This window comes from Talpa occidentalis, unplaced genomic scaffold (genome assembly GCF_014898055.3).
Source record: "Talpa occidentalis isolate TD23 unplaced genomic scaffold, MPIMG_talOcc4v2.1 talOcc4.14, whole genome shotgun sequence".
In the NCBI taxonomy this organism is placed as follows: Eukaryota; Metazoa; Chordata; class Mammalia; order Eulipotyphla; family Talpidae; genus Talpa; species Talpa occidentalis.
The window spans coordinates 20106053-20121033 of record NW_023601433.1 but is presented as its reverse complement, the minus strand read 5'-3'; the positions used below and the strand labels follow the sequence as shown (position 1 = coordinate 20121033).

The 14981-nt window shown below is 65.9% G+C and overlaps 1 protein-coding gene and 1 long non-coding RNA gene across 2 annotated transcripts; both read right to left on the bottom strand.

Moving 5' to 3' along the window:
• Window positions 1–252: 252 nt before the first annotated feature.
• Window positions 253–1823, bottom strand: LOC119245151 (proline-rich protein 35-like). The gene is made up of 3 exons (XM_037511410.1): window positions 1610–1823; window positions 861–1512; window positions 253–739 (listed from the first exon to the last, which is right to left on the bottom strand). Exons 1-3 carry the CDS (start codon window positions 1821–1823, stop codon window positions 253–255), a joined length of 1353 nt encoding a protein of 450 aa, XP_037367307.1.
• A 9359-nt stretch (window positions 1824–11182) lies between these two features.
• On the bottom strand, window positions 11183–14592 carry LOC129145720 (uncharacterized). The gene is made up of 3 exons (XR_008551687.1): window positions 13263–14592; window positions 12149–12239; window positions 11183–12056 (listed from the first exon to the last, which is right to left on the bottom strand). It is a non-coding gene; the product is annotated as an uncharacterized LOC129145720 (long non-coding RNA).
• Window positions 14593–14981: the final 389 nt, after the last annotated feature.

Here is a 14981-nt window from a genome sequence, read left to right as displayed (position 1 = left end):
GGGGTGCAGGGCGGCTGAAGGGGCTGGCGCGGGGGACGGGCCGGCTGGGCCCAAGGGAAGGAGGCGCGCGTGAAGGCAGCGGCTGCTTTAATGTCTCAGCTGCTGCCCAGCCCCGGCGGGCAGGGGCGGGCGGAGAGGGCCAGGGCGGCGGGGGGGGGGGGGGGGGGGGGAAGGGGGGGGAAGGGGGGGCGGGGCAAGGCCTCAGGTGTCGGTTCCATGGGGGCTCCGCGGGTCAGGGCCAGCCTCCGGGGTCTAGCCACCAGGCAGGACAGGCCCCTCGGGGGCCGGGAGCTGGAGGCCCGGGGGCGGGACGCTGGAGTCGGCCTCACACTTGGTGGTGCATCCGCGAAGGGGCTCCGGCGCCTCGGGGTGCAGCAGGCCGGGCGGCTCAGGGGGCCCCTCTGGCCCCTTTGGGGCCCCGCGCCTCACGGAGAGGTCGAGGGGCGTGTCCGGCGGCCATGCGGCCAGTTCCAGCGCCTGGTGGATGGAGCGCAGCTCGCGGCGGATCTTGCCCAGCTGCTCCTGCAGGGGAAGCGGGGCCGGGCCCTGGGCGGGCCCCAGCTGCCCCAGGCGCTGCTCCAGCCGGGCGTAGTCCCCCAGGGCGCGCGTCAGGTCCTCGCCCACCTGCCCGCGGCCGCCCGGCGCCAGGCCCCGCGGTGGGGTCGGCGCGGAGGCCTCAGGGTCACCTGGCTCCTCGTCGTCGTCTGGCCAGAGCCTCGCGGGGAGACCGGTCGGCGGGCTGGAGGGCAGGGGCCAGTCAGGGGGGCCGAGGCCTGTCCATCGCCCTTCCCAGCCGCCGGCCGCCCCCCAGGCCCACGGGAGCTCGCGCCCTGGGGTCTTGCCCCCCCTCAGGACCACACCCAGTGGCTGGGTCGCCCAGGGGCTGAGTCACCCAGCTGAGGGGCCCCCCACCCCGCGACGGGGAGCCTCCGCCACCCACCTGCTGTGGAGACCGGGCCTCGTCGCGCTGGCGGGGGGCTTCGGGGGCTGTGACCAGCTTCCCGGGGGCAGCTTCCTCTGGGGGTCGCCCTGGGGAGCCCACTCCAGCGCCCTCTCCTGCCCGGAGTGCCTGGGGGCGCCATGCAGCCAGGGCACCCCCAGCCCGGGGACCAGAGCCCCAGGGGGCCCCTGGGATGGGGGCTCGGCAGGGCCGGGGCGCCTTGGCGGGCAGCCCCAGCGCGCGCTCCAGGAGCAGCGGGTAGTACAGGCGGGGCGGCTGCGGGGCAGGGCAGGGCAGGCGGCAGCCGCGGGGGCCAGAAGGGGCACATGGGCCGCCAGCGAGGGCCCCAGGCAGGAGAGGAGCCGCGCGCCTGGAGGGTAGGTAGCTGGCGCCGAGCAGGGACAGCCGGAGGCCCTGGGCCTCGGGCGCGGCGGCGGGACCGGGCGGCGGGACCGGGCGGCGGGTAGCGGGGGCCGCGTCCCCCCTCGGGTCCCCGCCCGGCGCTGGCGTCCAGGGCTGGGCCAGGAGGGCGTCGCGGAGCGCGGCGCTCCTCGGGCCCCGGCTCTGGCCCGCTGCAGGGCGAGGTCGGGCTGGGAGGCCGTGCCCGGGAGCCGCGGGGCGGGGCGCGCTCGGGCGTGGGGGCCCGGGGCCCGGGCGCGGCGGGGGCACGGTGGCGGCAGGCCCAGTCGGGGGCGTCGAGCAGCAGCGAGAGAGAGTCCTTGCACTGGCTGTACTTCATGTGGTTGTACAGGTGCGACTTCTCCAGGCAGGTGAAGGGGCACTGGAAGCACTTGTAGTTGTAGGGCTTGCCCCAGGGCCGCGGGATGTAGTGCGGCTTCTTGGGCTTCCGCGCCCGCGCGCCCACGCGCGCCTTCTGGGCCATGGCGGGCCAGCGGCGGCCGGGCCATGGCCACCTGCGGACAGGGGCGGGCTCAGACCCTCTGGCCGACTCCCTGCGCCTCTGCCCGCCGCTCCGGGCGCCCCGGGCGGGGGACGGGGGCGGGGGGCGGGGCGCCGGGACGCCAGCACCCTGGGACCTCCCAGCCAGCCGGCCACGCGCACCCCGCCCTTCGCTTCTGCCCGAGCGCTTCTGGCGCCGGCCGCGGCGGCCGCTGAAATGGCACCGGGTGTCCGACTGGGCGAGGATGAAGTCCGACTGGGCGCCCTGTGTTCCGAGGGCTGGCCCTGCACCCGGCCCGGCCCGGCCGCCCCCAGCAGAGCCCAGCCCGGCACAGGCTGAGAGCCCGGGAGACCCTGCGCGAGCGGCCCTTCCCAGACCCGGTGGGGCGGGCCCAGCCAAGCGGCCGGCAGCGCCGTGCCTGGGGGGTTGCCCGCGCTCTGGGGCCGCTGAGGGTCTCTGAGGGGCTGGGCCTCCCAAGGGACAGCCAGCCTGGGGGCATGGGCGGCACAGCCTGGCCATGGTGCCCCACCTGCTCGGCCTGGCTCCATCTGGGTGGCTTCAGGCAGGTCAGCCGCAGAGCTTGGCCAAGACCCCCTCCCCGCACCACCCCCTCCCTTGCTCACAAGCGCTAGGCGCTCTATCTGGGCCACCACCTGGGCCGTGCGCGCCCCAGTGCGCCCGGGCTGGCACGCCTGCGTGTGCCAGGCTCCCGACCCTCGCTCGGCTCCGCAGGGGCAGCGGGCACCATTCTGGCCTCGGATGCCCACACCAGGTTGGACGCGGCCGCTGCAGTGACACCGCCCATCCAGGCCCGGGCCTGTACTCACGCTGTGCCTGTGCCTGTGCCTGCTCCGGGGCGGGAGGGGGATGGGGCGGGGACGGGCAGCTGGGCAGGGCCCCACTGGCCATTGGGCTCTGCGCCCAGCAGGCAGTGGCATCTGCTGCCCCGAGCCCAGGTGAGCGGGCATCAGGGGCAGCTCAGGGGGTGGATGTCAGGGTGCGCAGGGCCAGGCAAGCTCCGCCTTATGGGCTCCAGCCCTGGGGCTCAGGCTGGAAGGAGGGGCCGGGCTCAGGAGAGGCCTGGAGCTCTCTGAGGGCTGCAGACCCTGCCTGGAATCGGGGTGGGGGCTGAGGCAGACCCCACCGTGCCCCGCGCCCGGATGCAGATGACAAATGGGTGTGTGCTCTGGAGACAGAGGCGGCTGCGTGGAGGACATCGATCACCCAGCCCTGGGAGCTGCACAGCTGTGCCGCCTGGTGCCACCGCCCACCCAGTGCCCCGCTGGCAGTTAGACTGGGGGCGCCTCCGGGCCACTGGACTCAGGGGGGCCACCCGCTGTGCTGCAGATCAGCCCCTTGGTGAGGGGATCTTGTCCAGAAGTCATGGCAGCAGCTGCTGACCCCAAGGACACCCAGAGGGTACCCTGATGCCGCCTGGCATACTTGTGCAGAGCAGAAGGTACCCCCAGATACCAGCCTGCACCTCCACTACCCAAAGTCACCTTCCTTCCCACACATGCCCCAATCCGAGACTGAGTGCACGGCCCCGGCAGCCTGCACCCCAGGAGCGGGGCGCCTCTGGGGAACGGCTGGTGGCGGGCCAAGACCGGGACACCCCACCCAAGATGGACAAGAGGACACTTCTGCCCGGGCCACCCAGCAGCCACCCGGGGTCCAGCGCCTCCACCCCCAGGTCCCGCTTGGGCTTCGGGGAGCCTCCCACAGGACGTGCGTGGCTCAGAGAGAGGGGCCAGGTTCCTCCTTGGCTGAGGCTGCGACCCTAACTCCCTCGCTCCGAGCCGCACCCAGACGGCCGGTGGCGGTGCCGGCTGGACCCGGGTAGAGGGGCCGGGCCGATCTGTCCGCGCCCAGAGAGCCGCCCCCGCGCCCCCAACTCAGCCCGCCCGCAGGCCCCAGACTTGGCTGGACGCGTGACCACCCGCGCCCCGCCTTACCTGCGCTGCGCCCCAGAGCCTGCGGTGGTCACGGACCCGGCGGAAACTTCCCGCCCCCGCCCCGCCCGGACCCGGCAGCACCGGCCTGGCCCTCGGGACGGCGACGCGGGCGCCCGTGGGGTAGCCGAGGCCGGCGCCGGGAGCCGCGGCCGCTCCCTCGGCAGCGACTCCCCGAAGTCTCCGCCGCGACCTAGTCCCCCCGACGCCAATTCGCGCTGCCCAAGTTGGCGGCAGCGGCTGCCGCGCGTGCGCCTCCGCACCGGGCTGCGGGGGGCGCTGCGGCCGCGGGGCCCGCCCGCGCGAAGGGGCGCGCGAGCGCGTTACCCTCGGCGCCCCGCGCCCCTTCGCTGGCCGCGGCGCTCCCTCGTCCCGCGGCTCCCGGGGGCCCGCCGCGGCGGAGCTGGGAGCCCGCCCGCGGGAGGCGCAGGTGCGTGATCCCCGCGGGCGCCCGGCCGGGCCCGCCCCGCGCCCGAGGCTGCCCCGGGGCCCGGCGCTCTTCGCCCGCGGCGCCGAGACGGTGTCCGAGTCGGGCCCGTCCGCCCTCAGCCGCCGGCCGCCGCGGGGCCCCGGAGAGGGCCTGGGTGGGGACAGAGCGCGGTGCCCCCCAGCCCCCCCGGCCAGCCCCCGGCGCCCCGCGCCCCTGGGGCCGGCTTGGGAGAGGACCCCGCCCCCTCCTGCGGGGCCCCGGCCCTCCTGGGCTGCCGGGGTGGGGTGGGGTGGGGTGGGGGCTGCATGCTGCCCCTCCCGCCCGTGGCCTCCCGGCCAGGCCCGCACCCACCTCGCAGGCCGCCCCCCAGTCCGGCGCCCCGTTTCTCACCTGGGGCCCCGCGGAAATCTGACTGGCCACTTCCTCTGGGCCCTGGTACCGCCCTGGCAGCGGCCAGACCCCGACTCCCGGGCAGGCTCTGCCGTGTCCAGGGCGGAAACCATAACCCGAGGAGCCTGCACCCGGGTCAGGGGGGTCCCGGAGGCCCTGCCGGCTCAGCCTTGGCCTCTTCGGGGTCCTGTGTTCCGGGGCACCTTGGGGAGGGAGGGGCACCCTCTGGGCGCCCGGGCGCAGACAGGGCCCAGCCCCCCAAGCCCCCGAACTTGGCCTGAGCTGCCCACCCGCGCAGGGTGAGAGGCCAGCCCGCGGAAGGGGGCGCAGGCGAGCCGCGTCTCCGTGAGAACCGGCCCGGGGCACCGGAGAGTCTGCAGGGCTGGGGCCGGGCGGGCCACGGTGGGGGCGCAGCTTCCTCTCTGCCTGCTCAGCCTGGCCCAGCTGACCAGCTGACCGTGCAGCAGCCTCAGGCGGAGACAGCGTCCATGCCGTCACGCCGGCCACCCCATGGACCGCAGCGCCGGCTCCTGCAGCGCACAGACACCCCCAGGCGTGCACAGCCAGGCCAGGGCTCATGTGGGTGCTGCCTGGGGGGCTGCCCGGGGGGCGCCACCTGGTCCTGGAGGCTGGGGCTGAGGGCTGTCCGTGGCCCCTGCCGGCCGACCCTTTGGGGCAGCTGCCGGCGCCGGCTGGAGTGGCGGGCCAGGGTGGGGAGGAGGCCACCGAGGGTGCGGGCAGGGGGCGTGTGGGGCTGGCTGGGGAGCTGGGCACAGCAGGAGCCAGGGGACTGGCCGGGGTGTGCACGGGTGACCCTGGGCCCGGCACTGCCCACTTGCCCCACAGTGGGGCCCTGAGGCAGGGACGGGGACCCCCAAGGCTCCCTTTGAGCCCGGACCCTGCCCTTGGTTGGGTAGTGGGGGCTCCTCTCCTTGGCCACCTGGAGCAGGGCTCTGTGCCCGCCGACCCCTCTCTGGACAGAAGCGGCCGCGGGCCTCGGCCTGGGTCCTGCTGGCCTCCACGGGTCTGGGGCCTGGCGTGGGGGTGGCAGCGGGTGGGGAGGGAGGGCGGATGGTGTGGCCCGGCAGGCTGTCCCCGCCTCAGGGTCCACACAGCCCTCTCTGGGAGGGTGCTGGGGCTGCCCTGCGGGCTGAGGGCGGGTGGCGAACCCCAGGGGGCTGGCAGCCCACCCCCTTCCACAGGGCCGCGGGCTGCCCCAGGGCTCAAGGGGCAGAGGTGGCGGGAGCCGGGCTAGGCTGCGGGGGTGGGGGGTGTGTGTGTATGTTCGGGGTGTGGGGGGCTGACCCCAGGCCCTGGGGGGTCTCCAGGGCCCCGTCCCAGCCCAGCCCGCAGGGGTGCAGCGCTGTTCCGGCTGGGCGGTCAGGAGGGGCCGGCGGGCCCGCGTCAGGTCGGGGTGGGCGGGCTGGGGCTGGGCGGCTGCGGGAGACGAGCCGGTGCCCTCCGCGGCCCGAGGCGCTGGCCTTCCCGGCTGTCACAGGCGATTTTCCCTGCCTGAGTGGCGGCCGGCGGGGGCGCGGGGGGCGGCCGGGCGGGGGCGGGCGGGGGGCGGGCCGGCCGGCAGGGGTTGGGGGGCCGGCGGGGGGCGGGGTGTAAGGGGTCCCTTTACGGGCGGGAGGCGCCTGCCCCCCCTTCCGGGCCGCGTCCAGGCCGCCCTCCTGCGCGGGCCGGGGGACCCCGCACTGCGGCGCCAGGGCGGGGGCAACAGCAGCGCTAATGGGGACGCTGAGCGCTTGTGACAGGCGCGGGCGCCGCGGGCAGGGCCTGGGGGCGCCGCGGGGTGCGGCGCTGACCCCCTCCGCGGGGCCTCGGCCCACGCGTCCTCCCCAGGCCCTGACTCTGCGCCAGCGCCCCCCGCGGCCCCCCAAAAGGCTGGGGGCGGCCGAGCCTCGCCGGCTGAGAGGCTGACCGGGTCCCCTGGGAACACCCTGTGCCTTCGCCTGGGGCGCCCGACCCCCTGTGCCCCTTCCCTGCCGGAGCCCCCGCGGCAGCTGGGCTGGGGCCCCCCAGGCAGGGCGCACACGCTGCCCGCCCGCCAGGAGGCCCTGCCCGGCCCGAGCCCCGCAGGCCTGGCCAACGGGTCCCGCGGGCCGCGGCGGGGGGCGGGGGGGGGCGCCGGGCGGGGGGCGGCGGGGCAGACGCGCCGCAGCAGCTCCCGCCCGAGGCCCGCCCGGGGCCGGCTCCGCCGCTGCCTTAATTGCTCTGGCTGGTGCCGTGAGCGAGGCCGGCCTGCGGCGTGGCTGCACGCAGGCTGCGGGCGTTGTGTAAGGGGGTCCCCACCTCGGGTGCCCAGAGCAGCGCGGGCAGTGAGACTGCACGGGTCCCGCCCCGCAGCCCCCAGAGCCCGCAGCTCTGCGCTGAAGGGACGCGGGGCAGCGCTGGGGCAGAGTCTGGGGCCCGCGGGGTCGGAGCTGGCCCTGCTGTGCCCCCGCCTCCGGCCAGGGAGCCCCGTGCGGCTGGGAGCCGCGAGCCCGGGAGCGCCCACAGGACCTGGCTCTGGCCGCTTCCCTCCCAGCTCCTCACGTCCTCCCAAAACTGCCCGTAGGGGTTCGGGCGCGGGGCTCGGAGCTCTATTGGATTCCAATTAAGTTTTGCTCGCCCTCCGGGGTTTCTGCTCAGAGAAAAAGCGGGGTAGCTGAGCGTAAACGCTCCCTCCCTTCATTTACATGGAGGCCCCGCCTCCCTGATCCTGAACTGCCCCGGGGCCCGGACCACCAGTCTGCGCTGGTCCCCAGCGGGAGGCCAGAGCTGGGAGGGGCCCTTGCTCCCGGGTGCACTCTCCTCTCACCCCTGTGGGGAGGCTCCCCCGACTTGGCCAAAGGAAGACTGGGCACCCGGAGGGGTGCTGGCCGCTTGGCCTTTTGGTTCTTGCAATGGAGGGGGAAGCAGAGATGGTCTCGGCGCCCAGCTGAGGACGCAGGGACTAGTCTGGAGAATTCCTGGAGGTAGAGCTAGCTGGAAAGAAGGGGGGGGGGACAGAAAACCCAGGGCCTGCTCTGGGAGGCCCCCTCCGTGGCCCACAGGGGCGGCTCCCTGGAGTGGAACCTCAGCTCCAGAACGGGGCCGCCTGAGCCTCCCTGGACTTTGGGATTAAGTTTCAGGCCCCCCCTTGGACCCCCTGCACCCCTCTCCTACCTGAGGCCCAGGTGACAGAAGGACAGGGCTCCCAATTTGGGGGCAGCAAGTCCCGGGGCCAGAGCTGTGGCCTCCCAGCACACACGTGCCCAGGCTCCGGGCCGCGGCCTTCTGGAGGGTCGGGACTCTCCCCTCTCAGACTCCCAAGGACTGGAGCCATGTTTGGTTTACAGCAACCCCAGAGGTTTGGAGACCCGCTGCCTCAGGTGTGGGGCACGCTGCCCACCTCTGTGCCGGCTTTCGGCCCGCGGCCGTCCTGGAGTCCTGGCAGGGGACTGGCCTGGGTGCTGATGCGCTGCCTGTGCCTGCCCGGACCCTGGGCGCTGCGGCGGGTTGGGGGGCGGATCCGGAGATGCTTGTTTGTCTGTTTAATTTAAGCGATGGAAGCCTAGGGCCGAACGCACTGCTGGAGGCTGGAAGGGAGTCGGCACCTGCACCCCAACCCCAACCGGTACTCCCAGACGCGCAGGACCCGCCGCGCCTCCCGCCGCCGATCGCGGGGCTCCCGACCCAGGGCCCGCCGGGGAGCGGGGCGGATTCAAACTAGCCATAAAATAACTGTGTACCCACCATTATTAAGAAATGCCCCTGTGTAATCAATGAATGATGCACCTATGTAACGAATGACTGCCAACATGATTTAATTTTTAGAAATCTACTTGTATCCCTATATAAGATCCCTGTATCCTTTGTTTAGGGCTCCCGACCTCCACCGTTACATCAGTGCGTGTCGAGGGCCCGGTCTCCAGCCGGTAATAAACTCCTTTGTGTTCTTACAGCGGTTGTCTGTGTGTCCTTGGGGGCTGCACTGGTCGACGCTGGGCACAACAGGGACGGGGCGGCGCCTTCAGGGACTGGCCCCTGCGGGGAGCGCGGCTTCTGTGCCGAGAAGCATCTTCCCCTGCGAGCCCCAGGGTCCCCGCGGGCCTCCACTGATGGGAGGAGGCCCCCGGCGGGCCGGGGTCGCCCACTGATGGTCAGGAGCACAGCCGCCGCCGCCGCCCAGACCGAGTCCACTAGTGGGGCCGGAGCCTGAGCAAGTGCGCGGGACCCCCCAGGCTCAGGAGGCCGGGCAGGAGGGGCGAGGGGTGCAGGGAAGGTCCGCGGGCGCGCGCGGGCTCTCGGCACAGTCACCAGGTCATGCTGGGGCGCGGAGGGGCGCAGGAGCGCCCCAGACGCGCCAGGGCGGGCGGGTCAGGCTCCTCGGCCGGGCCGGGCGGGCGCTGCGTCGGGGACGAAGGTGCAGCTGTGCCCTCAGCTCAGTTTTCAGGGGCCAATAGTGGGGGCTGGAAGGCTCGTGGCCCCCGAGCCCGGAAAGCAGGGGAGCCCCTCCCCGGAGCCCCGCCCTGACGCGGGGTCCTGGACGCCAAGGGCCGCGCTGGGCAGGACGCTCTCCCCGGACGCGGCTCCGTGGGCGCGAAAGGGCCGCGACCCCCGAGACCGGGGCCACAGGTGCAGGTGACCCCTTGGACTCACTTCCTGCTGGGGGGGGGAGCCTGAGCCCCGCCTCTGTGGAGCCCCCACACGGAAGGAACCGGCGCTGGATGTGCGGCTGGAGCAGGAGACGCGAGAGAGGCTGCGGGGAGGAGGCTCCCCAGCCGCCCTCCGCGTCCCCCTTCTCCCATCCTCTCCGCTCACCGGTGGCTCCCCAAGGCCAACAGGGCCCCCAGCGCGCCCCTCTCCCCTCTCGGGCAGCGCGCGGGTCCCGGACCCGGAGACTCAGGAGGCGGCGGGGCCGAGGCGGGAGCGGAGGCGCTTCCCGGCCGCGCTCACCGCGTCGGGCGAGGAGAGCGGAGCGGGCGGGGACGCTGCGTCCTTCTCGGGGCCGCGGACTCTCTGGCCGGGCCGCGGTGGGGCTGGCGAGGCGGGGACGGGGCCACGCGCAGGGAACTCGGGCGGCGGGGAAGGGCTGGACGCGGGCGCTCCGGGGCTTATGTTGGGCCCTGAGGAGCACGTGGGCGGGCCGGTCCCTCAGGGTGAACTGCGCGGCTGCGGGCTCCCTCCGGCTCCTCGGGACCCTGAGGGCGCCCCCGGGGCGGGCTCCCCTCTGTCCCGCGGGCCGTTTTCACTCCCGCAGGGTTAAGGGGCGTTTGGGGCACACGTTGTAAGCTTTCTGGGCTGAGCCCCCTCCGGCCCTAGGCCCAGCAGCGGAAGGGCAGGGCGGGTGCCCGGGTGAGGGGGGGGCGGGGGTGTCTGTATCATTAACGTGTGATTTTAACTTTGTGTGATGTTTAATATTTAAATTAATCATGTTGTGTCTGTGTCGGATTGTAACAGGGTGGTCCCCAGGAAAGGAGGAAGTTCCCGGTTCCCTGCCCCACCCAAGGGAGGGTGGAGCTGAGCAGGAAGAGGAGAAGCAGCAGAAGAGACTGAGGAAGGAAGGAAGCAGGATGGAGCCAGGAGACCTGGAGGAGGCGCATGGAGCCTAGAGACATGTGAAGAAACTGCGCTTGTCTTTTGGTCGTGGACTGGGTGACACAGATGTGGGTGAGACCCGTGGGGAGGTGACAATGGCAGCTTTTATCTTGATGTTGATTTTGCTCTTTTCCTTCCGGGCTTGTCTGGTTGTTTCTTTTCTGTGGGTCCCCACTGGAAGATGCTTTAGACTTGTGGCAGGCTTTGGGGCCTTGCTCTGGGCCGATCCCATATGGATGGAGTTTTACCCACGAGGGGACGGGTAACTTTGGGTGCTTCATTTAGAAACTAGACTCTTTGCCTTACCTGTATTGTTTCCTAGTTTTATTAAAGTTCCTTCCCATTAAAGTCTCATGTTTTGTGTTGATGCGGCGGATGGCAGAACCCATTTAGAATAGGCAGGTTTGCGGGGCTTGGGCTGCCCCTCTCCTTGTCCTATAACAGGATGTCACTCAGCAGTGTGAAGGCAAGACGAGCCCACATTTTGGATGCGGCTGGACTGTTGACTCTCCCTGCGGTGTCACAGCGCGCGCTCCCTGCAGGTGTTCTCACTCTGTTCTCCTCCCGCGTGAGGGGTAAGGAGAGGGTGTGTCATTAATGTTTCTTCTGTGGTGGGATCACAGCACTGCCAGGATTCTCCACTTTCAACATTTAACACTAACATAAGGACTTTCCACGCCATTAAAGACTGTTCAGTGTTACTGTATCTAGCTTTTACATTTAATTTTGTGTATATTGGGGGTTTTTATTTGGATAGTTTTGAATCATTTTACTGTAAATAAAGTGTTATTGAACACTGTTACACATAAAGATTTATCGGAATTTGAAAGCATTTCCTTAGGTCATTTCCAAAATTAAAATTACTATTTCCACTGAAAATGTATTTTAGGGCCTCCCCAGTGGCGCAGTTGAGCGCAGCCTGTGGAGCTGTCCGCAGCCTCCGCAGCGCCGGGTCAATCCCGCCGGCCTCGGAGCAGCCCACATGGCACAGCAGACCTCTTGTGTCATGCCTGCTGCTCCCCTCAGCAGTGTGTTTCAGTCAGTTTGTCTGTTCTGCCCCCAACTCTGTCTCTGGTGAATCCTCTCAAACACAACTACCATGTCTGGCTTACAACCCAGTTCTTGAGTGCATAAATAATCTTTTAAGATTTATTTATTTATGCACACAGGAACTGGGGTACAGGCCAGAGATGTGGGGGGTGAGAGGATTCACCAGCAACAGAGTGGGGAACAGAACAGGCAGACTGACTGACTGAAATGCACTGCTGAGGGGAGCAGCGGGCATGACACGAGAGGTCTGCTGTGCCATGTGGAACCTTCTCTGGCCAGCCGGGATCGAACTGGCGCTGCAGAGGCTGTAGACAGCTTCACAGCTCTGCGCTCAACCGCCTAAGCCACCAGGGGAGGCCCTGTTTTAAATACAATTCTTAACACATCTCGCTTTATTTGCATTTAGAGTTAGGATCATCTACCTTTTGATTTTTAGATTGTGAGAGGTTATGGAAAATTTTCATCTTTATTTATCCCACAGGCCCAGAGGTGATCTTTTTCCAAAGTCCGAGCCCTGAGCCATTGGGCGACAGAGTACCCATGGCCCCAGCAGGGACACATTTGCAACTTGAAGCAAGCAGGGAGTAGAGAAGCAGGAGACTTCTAAGAGCTCACCTGGTCATCTGGGGGGCACAAGTCAGGCTCCTGGCCAGTCACTCCCTGAAACTTTTAGTCTACCCCCAGGCCTTGTCCCAACATAACTCCAGCTAATGAGCAGGTCACAGTGGGCTGGGGCAGGCGGGCTGGGGCAGAAGGCACAGGTAGGTCTGTTGCAAGCTCCAGGACTCCCAGCCTTTCACCAACAGTGTCTGCCGCAGCCAGACCCTAAAATATCCACAAGTCATTAAAACAGCAAACAAGGTTGCTTGAATTTCTGGGAAAGATTTTTTTTTAATCGTTGTTAAAAATCCCCTTACCTGAAGCTGACATAAAAGCAAGGCGTGGGGCCTCTCTGATGGCGCAGGGATTAAGCACAGCACTGTGAAGCCTCTGCTGCACGAGTTCCATCTGATGGAGGGCAAGAATGGAAAGACTGGAAAGGGAGGCCTCACGTGACTAAAACCTGACTCACGCAAGGAGGTGGGGGTCGAACCCTTAGGCGCCAGTGCCTTGTCACAAGGCAAGAGACCCAAGCAGGATCCGATATTCTAGGGAGTGGCGCACAGGCCTGAGGGGAAGGATATGGAGATTGGGCCCACCCTGGAATCTCTGGTCCCTTTCTAGTGTTGCCTGTTACCGACATCAGCAACAGGCAGCCACTCCATGGAAGAGTGACCCTCCCAAAGAGAAAAGGGCTGTATCAGGGCAGTCTCTGCACGGGCTCAGGGCAGCCGTCCGTCTGCCCACCCGTGACTACGCAGGTGCCTCTTCTCACCAACTCTCTCCCTCCGCAGGGCAGCAGCCTCCTGCCTGCCGTGACCTGTCAAGGCCGCCCGCCTGCAACCATGCAGGCCTCTTTCAGCGAAACCTGTCCCTTTCCCTCATAAACCTGCCCTGTTTTTGTTTTGTTTTTTTGTGGGACCCTCGCCAGCAGCCAGGGAATGAACAGGCGCTGCAGAGGCTATGGGCAGCCCCTCAGCCCAGCACTCAACCACTGCACCAGCAGGGGAGGCCCTAAATCTGCCCTTTAATGTAACTAGTGTTTCTGTCTTGTGGAGAAACGTGGCTGGGGAACTTGCTGTGTCCCGCTGTAATGGGAGCTCTGGGGGCACCTTTCCCAGAGTGACCCCGGGACCCCCACACACTCTACAACCTACAACATTTTGGCAACCATGAAGGGACTCATCACATCATCTGGTGCCAACATCACATCCCCAGCCAGGAAGGTGACCCGCAGGTTGCCACAGACCTCTCCTGTCTCCCCGCTGCTCCCTCAGCAGTGGATTGCAGACAGTCCACCTGTTCTGTTCCCCACTCTGTCTCTAGTGAATCCTCTCACCCTCCAGTGCATCTGGCCTGTACCCTGGTTCTTGTATAAAAATAAATAAATCTTAAAAAAATTAAATAAAAGCACGACTAAACATCATTTACCTGCAGATCCGGAAATGGATCCTATTGTACACATTACAAAGCAGCTGCTATTCAAAATACATTGTGAGAAAAATGAAGGCTCTCGGCTCCACATCATGGTGCAGCACAATACACTTTGGCCCAGACTCTGACATCCCTGAGCCTGTTCCGGGGTTTGGTGTAATATTCAGCCTTGAGCCAGGAGCCTGTGTTTATTTTGGGGGCTCAGACGGGTCTCCTGGGGACTGTGCAATCTTGGCTGTCCTCTCTCTGCCTTTGGATTGGTGAGCTCTATAGAGGATCTTCTACTGCCACTTTGACTTTAGTTGTCTGGTTCTACTTCCCTGCTCAGCTTTTTCTTTTTTCTTTTTTTTCTTTTCTCTTTAAATTATACAAGGGATCTCTTTTAAACTTTTCTTTCAGGGAAGATTTGTTAGTGTTCCACTTCTTCAGCTTTTGTTTGGGAAGAACATTTCTACTCTCTTGTCTCTGTAGGAGAATCCTGCAGGTTAGGATATTTGTGACCCGTATATTTTATCTCTATTCTGAATGCATTATTTCATCCTCTCATTCCACCACAGTCCTCCAGAAATGTAAGCTGGGTCCATCCCCACATATGCACGGTCCATGACAGAAACTTGTTAAGAGGTGCTGGGATCTGGACTTCATCCTGGTGCAGTTACCTGAGCGTTCTGAAAGGATAACTCTACAAGACTTCCATGAAAACCAGCATCAGGAACATCATTGGTACACTCTACCTATAGACTAGAGAGAGAGAAATTGGAGAAAGATGAAAATTTCCATAGAAAGCAGTCCAATAAATCCAGAAAAGAAGAAATTTATTATATAAGGAAAAGAGAGCCAAGATCACCCATTTTCTGGGGCTCAAGGACCATAGGGAAAGCTTTTGGTATGGGGACTTGGCAAGACTCTTGTGTATTGTTGGAGTGCTATGCAAGAAATCCCAGGTCCAGACATGCAAATGAGCCCTCTTACTTTCCTTTTGCTTTGTGAAATGAATGTGTATATTATTGTAAAATAGTCTCCTTTGTGGGCCTCCCCTGGTGGCACAGCAGTTGAGTGCTGGGTTGTGAAGCTGCCCGCAGCCTCCACGGTGCTGGTTTGATCCCCAGCTGCCAGAAGGGTCCCACATGGTGCGGTGCTGGTTTGATCCCCAGCTGCCAGAAGGGTCCCACATGGTGCGCAGACCTCTCCTGCCACCCGCTGCTCCCCTCAGCAGTGTACTTCCTCAGTCTTCCTGTTCTCCTCCCCGCTCTGGTTCTGGTGAATTCTCTCACTCTCCTGTGCTTCTGACTGTACCCAGTGCCTGTATAAATAAATAAATACATCTTAAAAATTAATCTCCTTTGTACTCACTGAGTATTTCTGCTGGGAGAAAAAGATGAATACTTCAGGGGCTATCAGCAAACATTTCCATTTTAAAGCCATTTCAGTGACTCATACAGGGCTGCCACCATATAAGGCCAAATGTGGCATTTACTCTATGATGCTAATTAAGTTCATGCATGTGTTGCCTGGGGCATTATTTCTTTCCCTGGATGTTCCTATAAGACTCAGAATTGAGAATATTATTCACTGTACACAAAAATATAAAGGGTCTTTGTAATGCAGTCAAATATAAATGACATTTTAGGGTATCATCACTGTGAAGTTACATGAATTCTCAAAGTCAAAAATCTGTTCATCACCTTATTAATTCAAGCATTAATTCAAGCATTC